At 45.6% G+C, this 19,928-nt stretch overlaps 1 protein-coding gene across 1 annotated transcript; it reads right to left on the bottom strand.

The window, feature by feature from the left end:
* Positions 1–625: 625 nt before the first annotated feature.
* On the bottom strand, positions 626–19,554 carry SLC9A8 (solute carrier family 9 member A8). The gene is made up of 16 exons (XM_058036479.1): positions 19,505–19,554; positions 18,766–18,944; positions 18,380–18,460; positions 15,245–15,303; positions 12,718–12,801; positions 11,702–11,803; positions 10,897–10,931; positions 10,186–10,329; positions 8,804–8,942; positions 7,525–7,630; positions 7,252–7,368; positions 6,434–6,516; positions 5,147–5,258; positions 3,165–3,385; positions 1,937–2,083; positions 626–775 (listed from the first exon to the last, which is right to left on the bottom strand). The coding sequence occupies exons 1-16, from the start codon at positions 19,510–19,512 to the stop codon at positions 644–646; spliced, it is 1,749 nt and encodes a 582-aa protein (XP_057892462.1). The 5' UTR covers positions 19,513–19,554; the 3' UTR covers positions 626–643.
* Between the last annotated feature and the right edge of the window lie 374 nt (positions 19,555–19,928).

The raw sequence follows: 19,928 nt of genomic DNA, 5'->3' as shown, positions 1-19,928 counted from the left end.
GTCACAGACCCCCATTTTCCCAAAACCATGCTATAATCAGTACTGTGGATCAGATCCCTCACCATAAAAACCAAAAAATCCCATAAAACAGAAGTCAAGGATTTCTTAAGTGACAAAACTACATTTCCAGAGGTGATTCCCTGTATGTGCAACATCTGCTCTTGTCAAGGTATGCATCTTTTCTGGGTTCAAAATGTGCAAATTCCATAAATTATATGTTTCCTCCAGTCAGATTCCCTTACTAGTGCTGAAACAAATTCACAGTATAAGCTGTCAAGACTCTTCATGCTGTGAATGAATATATTTATATACATATAAAAGGTAAAGTGCAATTTGTTGTTTTGCAGAGCCACACACGGCCCTGTCCTGCAGCGTGTGGTCCCAGCAGGTTTTGGGATGGGAACAAGCCCATCCCCATTAACAATGGCATCATTCCATGGCAGATGGTTTGCCCTTCATCGGGCTGCCTGGAATTTGCTGCGCAGTGAAGCCTGAGCACAAGGTTCCTCCTTGAGCCCACCCAGCGTCTGACCCTTGTGGGCTTCCCTTCCTGAACAGCGGCAGCAGAGCTGTGGGTGTCACCTGAACGAGGAGCACAGGCTGCAGTGCAGGAGCCCAGCCCTGGCCCCGAGGCACGGGGGGCTCAGCGCGCCCCGGCCCCGCTCTGCTGCAGCAGCTCCTGCTCGTCGTCCTCGGAGCCCGAGGGGCCCTGGCGCACCTCCTCGTACCACTTGTTGGTCAGGGTCTTCATCTGGATGCGCCCGTCGTGCAGGTCCTGGGGCAAAGCAAAGCACAGCGTGTCACCCGTGGGGCACTGCAGGGCAGGGCTGGGCACAGCTTGGGACATCACTGCTCCTGCCTCTGAGCACCACTGCCCCCTGCTTCCCAACAGAAAACATCATTACTGCTACAGATGACAGCTTTGGTGAGGGGTGTTTTCACCTGTGTTCTCCAGACAGTCCTGCTCTGTGTTTCAACAATCCTAATGCTGTCTGGAGGGCCTGGCTTTGACTCTGCTCCTCGTGCTGCCAGGGACACTGGGAAGCTTGTGGCCTGCCCTGGTGATTCACATGCTTATTTTTCCAGCCTTTGGTTGCAATCTGGATGGCAGCCCGTGCTTTTGGCTACCAACTACGAATCAGATGCTTACTTTGGTTTTTGATTCCTTTCTGGTTTTGCAATAAATTACTTCAGCTTTTGTAGGAAAGTGCTGAAATGGTACTTTTGAAAAGTACAAAACAAGAGGAAAACAGTACTTTTGAGCAGGCTAGGAAGATGGAATGTGTACTTACACAAAATTATTAACTCCAAAGCCAAAATGCTTCCATGGGAAATTGGAAAAACAGTGAATTCAGTGACTAAGGAGCCTCAGATTTCTGAAGCCTGGGAGTGAAAAAGGCACAGTATTCACACCTTGGGGCCACTCAGTGTTAAATTACTGTCAGGTTGTTGTTTTGCATGTTCAGCCCCAGAACCCTGGGAAGTGAGCAGTCTGGAAAGCACAGGGTGCAATGCTGGTGCCTATTTCCAAGACACAAACTGCACTCTGCAGCAACAGCACAGCTCCGAAGTCACAGGACCACTGACATTAAGAGGCAGGAAGCGTGTGTGACAGCTCTTTAAAAACTCTGCCCGAGTGGCAGCAGCTTTTTCTAGCAGCCAGGGACTCCTGATGCCCTTCATGGTTCCCTGCACGATTACAGGCGAGTTCAGCAAATCCCTACACCAAGTTTAACTGGGGGAGCTCTGAGATGCTCATTTAATCCAACTTACAGAGCAGCTGCTCATTACAGCTGCTCTCTCTATGATGAGCAATACACAGATGTCCCACTGTCCCCACACACGTCGTGTGGCTGCACGATGAGCCCTGTGTGGTACTGAGGACAACCACCAACTCGACCAGTTTCTCTTCTTCAAGAAGATAAGGAAGACTTACTTCTTGTGTGAGTCTTCTGGTGAAGAAAGGATTCAAATACTCCACATCAAGCCGCATAAACCCTTTGAGGTTCTGACGTTTTATGTACTGGGCTTCATATTCCTCCTCTGTGAGCTCTGACAAATGCTCAGATTCTATGGTGTTTCCCTAGAAAAATCACAAAGATGGAATAACCGAGAGAAGTGGCAGTCATCCCACCACCACCTTGCTTCAGCCCCTGCTCTGTGGTGTCCCTTGTCACAACCAGTTGTCATGCTGGAACAATATGGAACCAATCCCCATCCCAGCCTCGCAGGGCTTAGGACTGTGAGTCTGTTCAGCCACTGAATCCCAGGGCCACTTAGTTCCCTTTCCATGCTGAAAGGGAAAAGACCTCAAATGTTCCATGTTTTGTATTGTCACTATTGCTGAGAACAGGTTTCGACTGTGCAGGTTTTCTCTTGTGAGCTGGACAATGCTTTAATCCAGCAAGCTCCACTGCTGTCATTGTCCCACTGAAAACGAGCCCTGTCAAACATGCCCTGTCCCTGCACTCTGCCTGCACTTCCTTGTGTGGACAGTGCAAGGGCATTCTGAAGACTACAACCAACCTCATACAAAGAGAAAATGTTCTTAAGATCCTCTAGAACAATACTCTGCATATACTTTTCAATGGTTTAGAGAGAAACAGGCAAAAAATGTTCTGTGATACTTTTTAGTCTCTTCTTTTGCACAAGAGGTTCCAGAGTGGCTTTTGCCTTTGTCAGATCTCTTGCTTTGCCAGAAATTGCTTTAAAATAAAGTCCAGTCAGAGGGGGGCCATTGTTATGACCTTCTCATGACCTTTGCATTTTTCAAAATAATTTCCATCTGCCTTTTATGATTAATTTCCATCTCACACTGTACCAACTACTTTCTCTCTGTGTATGACTCAATCCTCTATCATCGGCTTTATACTTTTCCAGGGATTACTTTAATTTATATAGCTCAACCTGTAATTGGATTGAATTAAGAGATTATTTCTCCTTCCCTTGTCCAAACACATATTTTGTATAAACACTAACCAAACTCTGTCTTTGGGATATATTAAAATTATATTGCTTGGCTTTGTCCTACTACCTTGGCTTTTTCTACTGCCTTCATCTTACTTTTTAGTAAAGAAGCATGTACCAGTCCTGAAAAATGTCTGAACTGGAAAAAACTCCCCACCCAAACCCCAGTGACGCTGTGAATGAAAGCCCAAACAAACCATCTTCTCTGTCTTGCTGAGATTGACGTCCTTCTTGCTCCTCTTGCGGGGCTTGGAGTCCTCGATGTCCACGAGCCTGATGAGGGGCATGGTTCCCCCTCCCAGCAGCAGGATGGTGAAGAGCACGATGATGATGGTCGTGGTGCCGATGAGCTGCCGCTTCTCGATGGGCTCCAGGCCCAGGTGCAGGCTGAGGGCATAGGGAATGGCACCACGTAATCCTCAGGGGAGAGAGCAGGGCAGCAAGGGAGAGTCACCAACAGCAGCAGCACCTGAGCACCCGGAGAGCCCAGCAGCGATTCTCCACCCTCCACAGGGCTTCACAATTGTCCACCCTCCACAGGGCCTTCACAATTGTCCACCCTCCACAGGGCCTTCACAATCCTCCACCCTCCACAGGGCCTTCACAATTGTCCACCCTCCACAGGGCCTTCACAACTGTCCACCCTCCACAGGGCCTTCACAACTGTCCACCCTCCACAGGGCCTTCACAATCCTCCACCCTCCACAGGGCCTTCACAACTGTCCACCCTCCACAGGTCCTTCATAATTGTCCACCCTCCACAGGGCCTTCACAATTGTCCACCCTCCACAGGGCCTTCACAATTGTCCACCCTCCACAGGGCTTCACAATTGTCCACCCTCCACAGGGCCTTCACAATCCTCCACCCTCCACAGGGCCTTCACAACTGTCCACCCTCCACAGGTCCTTCATAATTGTCCACCCTCCACAGGGCCTTCACAATTGTCCACCCTCCACAGGGCCTTCACAATCCTCCACCCTCCACAGGGCCTTCACAATTGTCCACCCTCCACAGGGCCTTCACAACTGTCCACCCTCCACAGGGCCTTCACAATCCTCCACCCTCCACAGGGCCTTCACAATCCTCCACCCTCCACAGGGCCTTCACAACTGTCCACCCTCCACAGGTCCTTCATAATTGTCCACCCTCCACAGGGCCTTCACAATTGTCCACCCTCCACAGGGCCTTCACAATTGTCCACCCTCCACAGGGCTTCACAATTGTCCACCCTCCACAGGGCCTTCACAATCCTCCACCCTCCACAGGGCCTTCACAATTGTCCACCCTCCACAGGGCTTCACAATTGTCCACCCTCCACAGGGCCTTCACAATCCTCCACCCTCCACAGGGCCTTCACAATTGTCCACCCTCCACAGGGCCTTCACAATCCTCCACCCTCCACAGGGCTTCACAACTGTCCACCCTCCACAGGGCCTTCACAATTGTCCACCCTCCACAGGGCCTTCACAATCCTCCACCCTCCACAGGGCTTCACAACTGTCCACCCTCCACAGGGCTTCACAATTGTCCACCCTCCACAGGGCCTTCACAATTGTCCACCCTCCACAGGGCCTTCACAACTGTCCACCCTCCACAGGGCCTTCACAACTGTCCACCCTCCACAGGGCCTTCACAACTGTCCACCCTCCACAGGGCCTTCACAATCCTCCACCCTCCACAGGGCCTTCACAATCCTCCACCCTCCACAGGGCTTCACAACTGTCCACCCTCCACAGGGCTTCACAATTGTCCACCCTCCACAGGGCCTTCACAATCCTCCACCCTCCACAGGGCCTTCACAACTGTCCACCCTCCACAGGGCCTTCACAACTGTCCACCCTCCACAGGGCCTTCAAATCCTGTCCGTGCCCATTTGCTACCACTGGGCTGCCACCCTAAACGAGTCTGAGCATTTCAGACACTCTTGGTCAAACTGTGAAGCTGTTGGGCCTAGAGAGACAAGCACCTCCACGCAGAAAAGCTCTTGTGGGCCTCACCAGAGCAAAGTCCTCCAGCACAAAGGGGAAAGAGAATATTTCCTTACACTTGGGTATCAGAACAGTGAAATGAGCTGAGTTTTGCCCAACCAATGAGAAACCGGTTCCTCCTCAAGTGGGCCACACAATGAAAGAGATAAAACATTTTTTCTGGCTCTCAGTATTCTGAGCTTTAACTTACCACTAAACCACATGATAAACATCATTTTGGGAGTGATTTTATGATCACGGAAAAAGTTGAGTAGGTAGGAAAGTGGAAAAATATTCACTGCTCTACCAAAGAGAACCAGCACCTGAAAAACAGAAATAAAAGCAAAGACCATTTGATGTGTTACATCCACAAGCCCCAGTTGCAGCTGGCTTTACAGGGCAAGGTGAATATGTTCTTTTTGCTCATAGGCACGTGTGCTGCTCCATGAACAGAGAGAAACTCTTCAGCACAGGGCATTGTGGAATTTTGCTCCTGAAACATTTTGTCTGCTTAACTGAAACTAAATCAGACCTGTCACTGATGGCAACCAAGTTGCTTTACTTATAATAAATAAATGGAACCCAGGAGACATTCCAGGGAGACCAAGAAGTACTTTGGGTAAAAGTGCTCCTCAGTTCAGCTCCTTTAATAAGTCCCTTGGTGCAGCAGCCAAGAGGCAATAAGGTATTTCTATTGTCTCCCTGTTGCTCAGAAAGGCCAGGAGCCAAACAAATACACGTCAGCCTGTTTCTCAACACGTCCCTGGGTAAGGCTATAAAACATACCCCACACTGAAGCAACACTTTTGAGAGCAGAAAAGAAAAAAAGGGGACTATTGATTTAACAGCAAACAATTAACAAACACAGAGAAAACTTTAACTCAGAAAAAGGCAAGGTTTTCTCAGAGCATTGTTTTTAAGCTCCACTACAAACAGACCTTGATAAGGTAAATATCCTAGAATTAGTCAGCAGGATCCTTGAAGGGCTGTGCTGTTTTCCTTTATGAATCACCCCAAAATTACACAATTGCATCATGCCTGAGAGAGCAATGCCACCCAGAAGGAAGTGTCACACCTTAGTTATGTATTAACTAGGGAAGCTGTGTGCAGTGCAGGCAGAGCAGTTCCCTGTGCTGACATCCCTCTCTGGGGAAGCTGTAGATAACAATCCTTCCCTTGAACCATGCACTGAATGGGCCAGTGTGCACTGCTGTACACAGCTGGAAAGGGACCCACACTGCCCTCACTGCAAAAGGAACACACTTCTCATACTGATATTAAACCATTATAATGGCAACAGGTGATCCACAGAGTCACTGCACTAAGGCACGCTGAAATGGGTTTAAAAACAAAAGAATTAGGAAAGGAGTCAGAGAATTTTTTATAAAAACCCATAAATCATAACAACTATTCTAAAATCTTTTAACTGTAAGGTGTTTCCCCCTCCCCAATACCAAAAAATGCATCTAAAAAGATATGGAAGGAAGTAAATACCTACTATGCACCAGATGACAAAGGACATTTCAAACTTGTGAGGAAAACTAAAAATTGACAGGCCAAGAAATGCAAAAACACACGTTTCTGAAAAAGAGAAATCACATTTAAATAAACAATTCTAGAAAATCTTTTCTACTGCTGCTATTAATTACTACATACAGTACATAAAACAGGATTTCCTGACCAAACCCTGGAGAGCTGCTGGTGCTCACTAAGGAGTGGTTAAGTTCCCTCTGCAGCAAAGCCACTCCCTGATCACACTGCATCCTCCTGCAAACAATACAGAATTCATTCATGGCAGCCCCCAGAAATCAGGGACATGTTTGTAATGCAGGAACATGTCATTTCTTCAAAGGCTTGGTTTGCAAAAGGAACTGGAAAGGCTCTAGGACTGAGCTGCTTGTACCACTACTTCCAAAAACCTCCATATGTAAAGTTACTGTTTTTGCAAGTAGCTTTTTATATTAAAAAACATAAAAAAATACCACTCAACCCCCACCTCCTAGAACTAAAAACAGACTAGAGGAACACAGGAGTCAGTGATCTCTATTTGGCCATCAATCTTATGGCAAATCTTAGCAGGAGCCTGCAGGATGGCAGAGAGATTTACTGCATGTTTTATCCAGCGTGGCAGGAAAGGTGACTTTTGAGTGCCTTCCAGCCTCCACTCTCAGGAACTCTTCTCTTAAAGACAAGGACCACAGACACACAAATGCCTGGATGCAAATTCACACCTCTGCTGCTCCCAACAGAACCACAGCTCCATGCAAGTGACATTTTAAAGGATTAATACTAGATTTAATAGCAGGCAGCACCTACCACACATGAAAGCCACAGTTCTGAGTGTCTGCTGCATCAGGATCTGTGTCACTGGGGACAGGTTGTGGTGAGTGTAGTGAGACATCACGATGCCAGAGAACAGGATTGCCATGATACCTGTGGCAGGAACGGGGCAGTCAGCACAGGACTCTGCGAGGATTTACTGCTGAGATCCTCCAGAGTCATCTTCTCACAAGGCAAAACCTGCTTCTGCAGCAATACAAATATTTTAACATACCAAACAGTGTGGTCAGAACTCATTCTGCTACTCACCTGAGAGTGAGATCCCTTCTGCAAGTCCATAAGGAAGGTAAGCAAAGATAATCATCATCCCAAATTCCAGGGAAGGTGTCTTCCTTAAATCAATGTGCTTTAGTACGTACACACAGAAATGTTATGGAAAAAGTAAACTAAAAAATAAATCAAAGAAATATTTTGATGTGTTCATTCCATTACAAAACAATGGTTACGCTTAATGTACTTCTACTGAATAACCAATAAAATCTACATATTGGCCTTCAACTCAAGTATGGAAAGATTAGTAATTTCTTATGAGAGGAATGTGTCTTATAGAAGCTACTGCTGATAGAAGTCTGTCAGAAGACAGAGATAGACACAGAACAAGATCTCTTATTGATGTGCCTCTACAATACTGATAACAACAGGTAAGTCAAATACTTTTGAGGCACAAGTAATTCTAAAGGGCAAACAAGCTGCTTTTCTCTTTGACTTAGTATAATTTAGATATGAGTCAAAGACGTGTTAAACATCTGTTTCCCTCTTTTGTTGTGATGTATGGAATAATTTCAAAGTTTTTGAATTAAGCTGATGAACCAAAAGGGGAAATTAGTCTGTATTTAATCAAATATTCTCTTCCTGCTGTTTACAAACCAAGTGTTTGGCAGTGTATTCCAGCTGATCCAAGTACAGCTGCACAGCCCAGAGCTCACACAGTGAAGTCAGAGCTAGCATTAAACCAGCCCAAGAAGGAACAAAGGTGTCTGGGCCACAGCAAACAGCCCTCCTGATCTCAGCACAGCAGCTCCTGGGTTGTTTAGCAACCAATTCATGGAAGTGGAAGAGGCAAAATATAACCCAGGGTAAATCCAAATAGAACAGTGTCTGCATTCAGCTGCCTGCACATGATCCATAGGGACAAACGAGCTGGGTTGACTCAAAGGCCCCTGGGAAAAGCAGTTTTTTTTTCTTTTTAATTAACTGTTTTATGTATGTAAAGAAGAAGCCATATGCTTGTTAAAATGGATTGGTATTGAAATGGAATTAATATATTTTGAATTTACAAAACAATTACCATATCTTATAACACTCCAATGCACATAAGCTATTATACAACATTTCAGACCTTAATTATGTTCATAAAAATTTGATGCCACTTTTAATACACTCCCATGCACACTAACATAAAACCGAAATAATGTCTAATAAGAAATATCCTCTAAGAAATGCTGGAGAAGATGGGGAGAAAAATACTACTAGGAAGTTGCAGTTCACCAATGTATACATATAAATCACCAAAATTAAAAAAGGATATTAATGCAGAAATAAGACCAGTAAGTGTGCCAAGTGCTGCAGAGCCAAAGAACATCTTGAGAAAGTATCCCAGTGCCTGTAGAAAGGTTTGCCATCCACTTACATCTGACATATTTTCCCTTGTCAAACCTTCTGCTGTGCTAGATACAATTAAAAGAGAAATAAAAAGAAATGGTTATACATTCTAAGCCTGGATCCAAAAATATCAAACATCTTTTGAGCATAACAACAAAAAAGACTCCAATTTCTTTGTTGCTACCACTCTTAAAAGGCTTTTACTGTGATATATATAACAAGAGGAATGTCAAAAGATGTTAAATCAAGCCTCAGTGTAATCCCCAAAGGGAAACCTAATTCTGCTAAAAACCCAGCATTGCTCCTCTGAAGAATCCCAGAATGGCGTAAATAGGCTATGGTGATGCCCAGCATTTGAAAACAATGTTCAAACTTTGAGAAGGAAAAGAAAACACATTTTACAGTGCTAAAAACTCATGTGATCCTCTGAGAAGAACAAATGAACAGGAAGAACTCTCATCAAATATTTAGGTGTGGATGAGAGACAAGAAGGTCACTGAAGGAAAACAAAGCAGCTCTTAACAGGAAAGGGAAGAAACCTCTTTGAATTTCAGGAATATATTTAATGACAATTCTGTGCAAAGAACACACAGATTCTAGCTAGTGTTTCTTTTGGCTGCTTTTAGCCTTCAGCACTGGAAGCACCACAACTGTAATAAAAGCAATTAATCCATTAGAAAATTACTCTGACTTCACTACCTGCTTGGCACAGCTGTTCCTTCTATACATTCACAGTCACTCCTATTGGCTTCAGCAATAAGATGAAGACACACCTCTCCATTCTTTACTCTTTCAGCCCCAAAGAATTCTCATAGGCAACAGATAAGGATCCTGGAGGTTCCTCTTGTCTGTAGCCCCAACATGAACACGACCCCAGTGCATGGACTGTACTGCCGGCCAGGCACAGCGGCACTTTGGGCACAAGCCAATGGCACAGAGACAGAGCAGCAGGGAAGGTGAACATTGCTGTGCCTGACAGGTCACATCTGGGGCTCCTGCTGCCAGGACCCTCCATGGAAAGAGAGCTGATCATGAATGGAATTAGAAAGAATCCATTATCTAGGGTCAATGAGATAAGGCTCTGAGGTAGGGAAATGAGGCAACCATTTACTGTCCCCTGCCCGTGCAGTTCATGTTATGGATTGCTTTTGACACAGGAGCACCATGCAGGATTCAGCCTCACACCTGAAATACACAATGTGCTCCAAAGGAAGGTGGAAGAATAACTGTAGACCAAAAAACAAACAGAAAACAGTGTAGTGACTTAGTGACTGTTTCCATAAACACGTGTGGCTCCAATGCACTTACTTGGTCAGGACAATTGAGACTGCATCGTTGAGAATACTTTCTCCAAAAACCAACATGTTAAGCACAGGATCCACATTAAGGGCATTGAAAATGGCAATAGTAGCCACGGGGTCAACTGCAGATATCAAAGAGCCGAATGCAAAACTGGGAGAACACAAAAGAGGACACTAAGTGAAAGAAAAACACCTACCTAGTAACTTACATGAACAACTGTAACAAAGCTCATTTGTGTTACAGTTTCTACACAGTGATAAGAAAGTACTTTCTTTCCAGTCATAAGAACTTGGCCACTTGCCAAGTTCTTGAAAAATTTACATTATTGATTCTGAAAACTTTACCCTGTCTTTTAAGAGAGGATGTGGACAAGGAAGTTATCCCCCTATCACATGTATTAATAATACCAGCTAATCAAGATTTACAAATCTTAAAGTTTGGTTAAAATACCCAGTATCTCTCTCAAGAAATCACTGAGCACAGAACAGAATAGACTGGAATGCAAATGATGGAATACAATACAATACTATTTGGAAATAAGGGTAATAAATATGGTATAGAAGTGTTGCATCTATTTCTTAGTTTCATATACAATGTTGAATCTCAGCAGTCTATACACTGACCAAAAGAGGGGGCCAACTGCAGTGCATTTCCCACCTACAGCTATCCTGAAGAAAGCTTTATTTCATAAACTACACCATTTCCCCAAGAACTTACCTGTCTGTCATGTTGAGTTTATAAATTACATCAGCCTGAAAGAATAGGTAGAACATAATCACAATTAACTATGGTGTTCTTCTGTTCTTAAAAACCAAACTATTCATCAAATCCTGAATTCATTGTGAAGAAAAATTCACAGTAGTGATGTTGTCCAGTTTAACACTGCCCTCCCACTGTAATCTACTCCTACAGCTCTGGTCACCCCAGATCAGGGAACTAGAGCAGAGTCAGGTGAGAAGGGTAACCATGACATTCAGAGGAGGAGAAATCTGAGTGGCAAAGAGGAAAGTATACAATGCTTGGCCTTCCAGAATGAAGTCTGAGAGAAAAGATAAATATCTGTGTCTATATGTAGCCAATGGGAAACACCAAAATTAATATTGTAGAGTATAAGATGGCTCTAGAGAACACAGGTTTTAGAACAGCCTTCCAACAGGAAGATTGTGGAAGTTAGAAAAAAGCAAAGCTCAAGTCTTAACTGCTTTTCCCAGACATGCTGTGTCAGAGTGGCTCAGGCTGGAAGGGACCCCTGAGGTCACCTACCCCAGCCCTCCAGTTCACAGGGCCCTTGGAACACGGGAGCCAGGATTGTGTGCAGAGAGCTCTGAAGTACTTCAGGGAGGGAGATTACACAGCCTCTCCAGCAATATCCACGGAAGGGGTGTGTAAAACTGCCTTGGTGAGAGCAGAGAACTGCACTGCGTGACCCAGAATTCACTTCACTCTATTTGTCTGCTCTTGAAAAAGGGACTTGCAAACAACAAGCCAGATAAAATGGAGTGCTTTAAACAGTAAGTCTTACCCGGCCCAGGAAATAGATTCCTCCACCTACAATGAAAGCTGATATTGCAGTGCCAAATACTGAGAACAGAATGATGGAACCAATGTTCTGAAAAAAATTACCCTGGAACACAGTAATAAAATAAGTAAATTAGTACAAATGGCCTGAGGGAAAACTCATGTTTGGGTTTCCATTTAATTAGATTCAAGCTCACAACTGGGTTTCCCATTACAAAGGCTCAGTTTGGTTCCAGGTACCCCAGGACACACATCCATACCATCTGCCCAGAGACTGCTGCTCTCCTGAGGACAACAGCAATTCCTCTGACTCCCAGCACTGATTCCCTGGCTGGCACCATAGCAAGAGCCCAATCCTCAGGCAAACAGCTGGATATTCATCAGCACTCAGACATATTTCCCACCTGGCAAAAGGGTAAGTTAATCCCTCTGCTGGAGACAGGGCATGTGAAAAAGGCTTGTACACTTCCCAGCTGCTAGTCCATTGCTTGTGATTTTGTATGAGAAGGTCTCCAGTGTTGGCAGCAGCTCCTGGTATCACCATGGCCACTGCTCCCTGCTCTCCTGCAGCACAGCTGGAGCACAAGGCTGCCCAAGGGAGCACCAAAGCCCCTGGGCCAGGAGGGGAGCTGTGAGAAATGCCCATGGAAACACGGGTCCCCAGGCAAGGCTCACAACCTCACACACATCTCCCTCTTCTTTAGCTGTTGAGTGACCCCACCTTTCCCACTTCTCCTTCACAGCAGCCCTGGTACAGCTCTGGTGAGGTAAGAACCTCTCCAGCCAAGGAAAACCTCGTCTGTGCCCTGCCCCACCCCTTGCCAGCACTCAGTTATCAGCAACAAGCTACACTCCCTGCACTCTGGGCTGAAGGGGTTTAAATTTTGCACTCTCAATTCCCTAATGATTAATATAATGGAATTTAATGCAATTATCCTAAGCTTCATGGAGATAACTAAAAGCAGAATCTGTTCCAAACAAAACCTCAACATCCAAAATGAGTGTCTGGCAGGGACTGACCTTGTGCAGTGAATATCCAGATTCAAATATAATAGGTGGAAGCAAAAGCAGAAAAAACATATTTGGACGAAACATTTCTTCTTCCTGCAAAAAAAAAAAAAATCATTTTAATTTCAGGGATATCATCAATATTGAAATAACATCAAATCTTCCAAAAGAAAAGCTATTAAAATAGTGATGGAAAATGAAAAATCTTTCTCCCTTCTTATCATGAAATACAAGACTGAAGAACAGTACACTATTCCAGGGCTGCTGCTTCTATTGTTCTTTTTCAACCCAGTGACAGAAAACTAGGAGTTACTTATTTTAAATTACTGTCTCCAAAAAAGCTGCATAGAAACAGGTTATTTACGGTAAAGGAAAAATCTTCCTGTTTCCACAAAGAGTATTCCCACTTTATCTGAGAGTTTGGAAATCTGTAAGGACTGCCAAGGAACAGTGACCTCCTGGCCACTGTTGGAACAGAACAGGTTAACTGGGACCGAGCAGTTTCACTGGAAAACTCATCACCTGACAAGAAAATCACATCATCAGCCCAGCGCCCCTGCAGGTGACCAGGCTCAGGTGACACACCACCTGAGGGGCCTGAGGCTGGATTCTTCTCAGCAGATGTCATTTCTGCTGAATTCAATGGGACTGTTCTGATGGTTCCTCTTTGCCATCACAGTGATATAAATGGAACCCACCATGAGGTAAGATGCTATTTTCTGTGTCCTCAGTCTCTGTCACTTATCTCATCCCTGGCTAACACTGCTCATGCTGCACCCCCAGCCTGGCACCCTGGTTCTTCTGCTGGCAGAGCAGGCACAGAAGGCAAATGAATGCCAGCTGAGGGGCCAGTCTCTGTGCCCACCTGTTTCCTCCCTCCTGCTCCCCCCAGAGCTGTCACCTCCACAAGCACTGACTAACTTGTTTAAAGCCAGGGTGAACAGCTGATGGACTGCTCTGTTCTAACACCAGCTCTCAAAACAGAGGTACTCATCTCTTTATTTACAGTCTCATTCCTGCCTGTACCACTGATAATCATCTTGTAGGATTTGGGGGCTTAGCAAACCAAACTCATCCTCTGGGTGCGCAGCACAGCCCTGTGAGTGCACGGCTGGCTCTGCCTGCTCCTGCCAGCACAGCACCTGCACCTGCCCCTCAGCAAACCCACAGAGCTGGGCTGCACCCCACAGACACCTGAGACACAGCTGGGCAAGGAATGAGAGCAGTGGAAAGGAAGGACTGTGCTTGTGCTGCATGGCACCAGAGGAAAATAAAACATGGGGGCTCTCACTATCAGCTGTGAGAACAAGAACAACCAGCAAGCACAAGGTCCTAGTGCTGAACCTGAATGAACACTCAGAAGTTAAACAGCAAAGTTCTCAGGGCAGGGAGATTATCCAAGATTTGCTTTGTACAGGGATATAGCCTGCAGTTAAATATTTCATTTTTTATCTTATCAGATAAACAGAAGGTATTTAGTAAATTTAGAACCATTTAAAACCATGTAATAAAGTCCATAATTATTGATCTAACATTACAACAGCCTGTGTTAAAACCTAAGGTTTATTACAATGAAAATAACTCAAATAAAAAATAATAATGTGATATCTGTGGCCTTCCACCTTGGCTGACAACACAAACAAGCACAACTCCCCAGTGCCTCCCAAGATGTGACCAACACTTCCCAGAAAACCCCCATGTAATTGATCAGCTGTGATCAGTATTTGCTGTGTTTAGAGAACAACTGCCCTAATCAGAGCATGAAGCTTTCTTTTTCTCTCTTACATGCATGATCTTACTCAGATTATTTTATTTAATCTGTAAGAAACTACTTTAAAATGCTGATGTTGTGGCCATTTAATTGATTTTCAATTTTAAGTCAAATCCAGTTGACACAAAGCATGAATGAAAAAGCACTAACTACTGCAGCCCCCATTGTTTCTAATGACTTCATATGTAAAAATGAAATATTTCAACACAACTGCTGAGCTATGTAATTGTTTAAACAAGTGTACACAGAACCAGTGTGGTTAGTTGATAAAAAAATAAAAGTATAATATGTAGTTCAAAAGCTACATCAGATTGAAAATCTATGCATTTTAATGTATTTCAACTAAGGAGAAAAACATCTTCCTTTAGGGCAATAACTGCCAAGAAATATAAAATTACAAGCTAGGATTAAAATTCACTACTCAGACCAAGATGTTCAGCTGGCTGATATAAATTCTGTTCAGAACTGGCAATTCAAATCACTGTGACTTCAGTCAGTTCACTGATCTAATAAATTGTTCAGTGCTGTGAAACAAAATCATAGTTTAAATGCCGCAAGATTTTAAATTAAAGCAGGAATAGTGAAGAGTTCATTGCTTCGATAATGTGGAGAAACAGTAGGAGGCAAAATCCTTCCTTCAATGGAGACTTCAGCTCTCAAGAGAAACTTCTGCCAGGACTTGCCCTCTAAAACACCAAGTATTACAAAGCCTTTTTTGTAAGATTTAGGGACTTTTCTACATTTAAAAATTAATTGTTACAACTATACCTTCCAGTTGGCCAGCTTTTGAGCCTCTATGATTTTTATAAAAGCTCCCATAAGGATACCTAGGAGAGAATAAGAAAACATTCTGAAATAGCAACAAAATGTGTCACTGTTTATCAGCTCTCCAAGTTTTAGAAGTGAAAACAATGCAAAACATAGTGCAAGTTAGTTTCACCCCTAAACCATGAAAGCACTGAGTGGTTTTGGGTTTAATCCCCAAATACCCAGTTTCCAATACCTTACATAACTGCAGTTTCCCTGCACAACAGATTGTCTCTTGGGATATCCCAGCTCCAAACAGACCTACCGAGAGAGTGATGCTCACTGGGTCAGAAAGATAACAGGCTTAACTACTCAAAACCACTTCTCATCCTAGCTGCACTCAAATGAAATTGCACCTTGCTTGCTGAAGAACCAGCAAGTTATGAGTTAGGCATCTGTGCTTCATGTCACTTCAATATTATCTGCAGTTAAAGCAGCTTAAACGAAATCAGTCTTCTCCACAAAAATGAATTTTGTTTGAATGAAATCATAGCCCTTTCTGGCAATGAAGAAGGCAACAAACTCTGACCAGGGTGGAGATCCTGTCAGAACTATTTTCCAAATGAATTACACACTGTTTAAGTCATGTAGAAATAATGTGAATACAGAAGATAGAATTTTATCAAGGCTGCTGCAAACTTGGTGGTTAAAGGTTATAGCACTCTTTCCTCCCATACATCTTCAAACATAAAACTGTAACAAGATTTCCTCTGGAAGTCAAGAAGATAACTCATGAACTGTCATTAATTGTTTTCAAGTAGTTCTAGGGAACTTGTCTTCTGCCAGATTTCAGATCTGTGCCTCTGCCTACTTGTGTTTTATAATTTACAGAATGGAGACTTCACAGTCAAACACTGGGACAGAAGCCAAATACTCCAAACAAAAGGTACAGAGTGTCTGAGGAGCCTGAAGTATGCCTTCCTGTAACTCATGGTAAGTGTGCTTTTCTGTGACTCATGAGACCTCCTCTCCTGCTGCAGCTAACAAAAGAGTCTCACAAACAGAATCACATGGATTACTGCTGATGGATGTGTCACACACACAAAGCCACGAGGCCTAAGCCCTCCTTTATACAAAGATCTGGGAAGGCTTCGGTCCCAGAGGGGAGAAATAATTGTTCCATGAAATGGTTTCTGTGGAAAGGAAGAGGAAAACATAAATGAAGCAACATCAAAGGTCTGCTGTTCCTTGAAGGACAGAATGCAGACAGCCATTCACATGCCACATGTTTACAAACTACTCTTTCTTTATTACTAAATGAATGAATGCAGGTTTAGATCAGCTGTTTCTATTAAATCAGGCAGGTCAGTTTTGTCAAGGGGCTAATTAGAAGGGTTAGTCTGCACCAGTTAATCTATACCTCATTTTTTAAAAATTTTATAGGCATTTTCTTATTGCAACCAACCTTTATTTTTCCTGAAAACATGTTAAAACTCAGTAACAAGTCAAAGAGAAAAAACATTTCTGGAAACTATTTTTACCAACAAAATTCCAGCAACTTATAAGGATGAGGATCAAAACCCAGCCTCAGAGAATGCACTCCCACCCTGTCCAGCAGGAGAGACACACCCTCTAGGAAACATAAACCAGAAGCTTCCGAGCAGCTCAGACAATGGATGGAAAAACACTTGTGAAAATCATATCTCTCTTCTCTGCTGCCACTTTTATTAGCCTTCAATAACTTCCTGAGAGGACTGCTAAATTTACAAGTCAAAACAGGACACACCTCACTTCTGGCACTGCTGGCAAAACTGGATACTTGAAACTCAAGCTGTGCTCTTGCAGCTGTGCAGAGCATTAGCAGGACCAGAGGGTCACTGTGCTGGCAGCTGCAGGGATCACACAGGTGCTGTACTCCCACCAGGCTGAGAGTACATTGATTAAATAATGAATATTAGAGAAAAATACAGTAGAGAAAAGAATCAATATTTTACCTGATTTGCTCCTCAATTACACATTTATAAATCAGGAGCAGCAGCATACAAATAAATTAAATTACCTTGACATAAAACTGTAGGCTCAGAAATACTCCAAATTTATTCAAAATGAAGTACACACCCGATCCCCATGAAGCATGACACTCTTGTAGCCCTAGCCATAGGAAAAGCTCTTGTCATGGTACTGCTGGGACAGTTAAGGGTCTGGCAGTCCAGGTGAGTTTTTGGGACAGTTGCAGCCCCCAGCTACATTAAAATCCCACACTCAGACATAAACCTGCCAACACCAATATAAACTCATGTACCAGCTCAAAGGGAAGGCTGGAGCCTCATGACCGGGGGTGTTGCACATCTTGTCCTGCCCTGAGGATGCAAACCATCCTCAGAGGAAGATGCCAAAGTACTCAGGCAGCGACGTCCCTACAGGTGTCATTTTCCTGGGCCGGTCTCTGTGTGTATGCTCATTTCTTTATTTATTCAATCAGTTTAACTCTGAGAATTACTTGTTTTCTTCCCTGCATTCAGTGTGCCGTATCTTTCTAGTGATGGCTAACACACAACAGAGCATTATCTCTCTTATAGGTAAAAGTTAAATGAGGGTATAGTTCAATTATAGTGTATTAATTATGTTATATTAATTGCATTATGTTGAGGGGGGGTTATTAGAATGTTCTAGAAGGGCCCAGGGTTTGGCGGAACAGCGGCCTGGCGGCGCAAGGCGAGGATGACGAGGGACTGGATGGAAGATCTGACCAATCACTCGAAGCCCTGCACAACGATTGGTCCGGAATGAATGGCGGTAAAGACCAATGGGAAGCCTGAAAACGGACCAATCACCATGTGGATCCAAAATGGACCAATCCTGGCCTCGAGGGGGACTATAAATGGGGCAGTTCCGTGGGTCGGGGTCGTTCTTTTCAGAAACTTTTGTGGGGAGAGCCCAGTGCACGTGGGGGCAGCGCACTGTTCTGGTCTGGCTTGCTCTGTGGGTGCCTGGGCTTACCCTGGGTGCTCCGTTCCTGGCAGCTATTTTAATAAACGAGAACCTCTTTCTCCAGAGGAAGTTCGGCCTCGTTCATATTCGTAACATCTCCAGTGCACACTACTGACAGTCCCTGGATTAACACAAATCCAACATAAAAATGTCATGGTTACTTACCTAAGGAAACAACAGCCACGCTCTCTGGTAAAAAATGAAGCCGGTATTCTATCAGTAAATGCACCAATATGATGCAAATTGCTGTGAAGGGAAAAGAATGGAGATTCAGGAGTGTTGGAAAAGAGTAAAATATACTTTTAAGTAGTATTTTTAAAATACACAAACTTCTAATGATTTAGTAGACTTCACTCTGGCAATAAACCAAAGCACCAGTGTAAGCAGTGGCTTCCATCACCACCAATGTTCCAAACCCCTGTGCCTGCGCAAAATGCCACTTCTCAGAGAGAACCAGAGGAGGAATAATAACTATGATTTTGGGTTGGCCTATGTCCTCAGACACAGAGTACAGTTAACAGAGATTAACAGACATTCAATTCATCATTCACCTATAACAAGAAGACTAAAAAAAATCGTCATGCCACTGGACTGTTCCTCTTGCTGTGCCTGGACTCCAGTCTGAACTGGAAGGATGGGCTTGGGAGGCGTAGGTGCCACCAGCTTGGTAGTGGCGGCCAGCAGAGTGTGGAGGGTGGCATTGATGACCTCGTGGGTGGCATTTGCAGACCTGTCAGGACAACACAATGTGTGATTATAGCGGACGGGAGCAGCACGACAGAGCCCAGTTCAGACATGCACACACCGACCCACCACCAGATCACCCGGAGCTCGTGCCGGTGACCGGCTCCTCACGGTGTGCTTCAGAAGCAGCCCGATCAGACAAACACGGCAGGCTCCCGTTCCCGGAGCCACTGCTGAGCGCCCACCCCGCTGCGCACCGAGCCTGGTACCGAGGGCACGACCGGCTGGGCACGGCAACAGCAACAGCAACAACCCCGCTGCCGGTCCCGGTGCCTCCGCCACTGCCACTGCGGCCCGTGCCCGCCGCTCCGGCACCGCGCGGGGCCTGGGGCCGCACCGCACGGCACCGCACCGCGAGCCGCTGCGGAGGGGACGGGCACCTCCGGCAGGCACGGCACGGCACAGCCCGCCCGTGCCCCGCAGCGCGACCGATCCCGGCCGGCACGGCGCCGAACGGAACGGCACGGCACGGCACGGAACGGCACGGCACGGCACGGCACGGCCGTGGCCCGCAGCCCCGGGCCGCCCCCGCCGCCCCGCACTCACTCCGCCATCTTGCCGGGCTCACGCTCCCACGGCGCCCCGCGCGCCGCCGCTTCCGGCGCTCGGGCGGGCACGTCCGGCCGCGCGCGGCGGCGGCGGAGGAACGGCCGCGGGGGCGGCGGCGGGCGCGCGACACCGTTCCCGCTCCGCGCGCGCATCGGGGCGGCGGAGGCTGGGGCGCCCCCTGCCGGCGGGGGCAGCGGCTGCAGCGCCGCCGTCGTGTCCTGTCCCTACAGCCGCCATAGTGTCCTGTCCCCAGGGCCGCCATCGTGTTCTGTATCCCAGAGCCCCATTGCTCTCCGTTCTCAGAGCCACCACTGCTCCCCATCCCCAGAGTCACCATTGCTCCTTGTCCCCACAGCTGCCATCCTGTCTTGTCTCTCAGATCCACCATTGCTCCCTGTCCCCAGAGCCACCATCGCTCCCT

This window comes from Melospiza georgiana, chromosome 17 (genome assembly GCF_028018845.1).
Source record: "Melospiza georgiana isolate bMelGeo1 chromosome 17, bMelGeo1.pri, whole genome shotgun sequence".
In the NCBI taxonomy this organism is placed as follows: Eukaryota; Metazoa; Chordata; class Aves; order Passeriformes; family Passerellidae; genus Melospiza; species Melospiza georgiana.
Note: the sequence above shows the minus strand (reverse complement) of the source record. Positions and strands in the feature narration are given on the sequence as shown.

What these genes read in the sequence shown, in the direction of transcription:
- SLC9A8 (XM_058036479.1), bottom strand. An exon ending in TTTTAGTCTTCTTGTTATAG is followed by an intron (nt 18,461 to 18,765) that starts GTGAATGATGAA and finishes TTCCCTTCACAG; the next exon opens with CAATTTGCATCATATTGGTG. An exon ending in CTGGATATTCACTGCACAAG is followed by an intron (nt 11,804 to 12,717) that starts GTCAGTCCCTGC and finishes ACTGTGTTCCAG; the next exon opens with GGTAATTTTTTTCAGAACAT.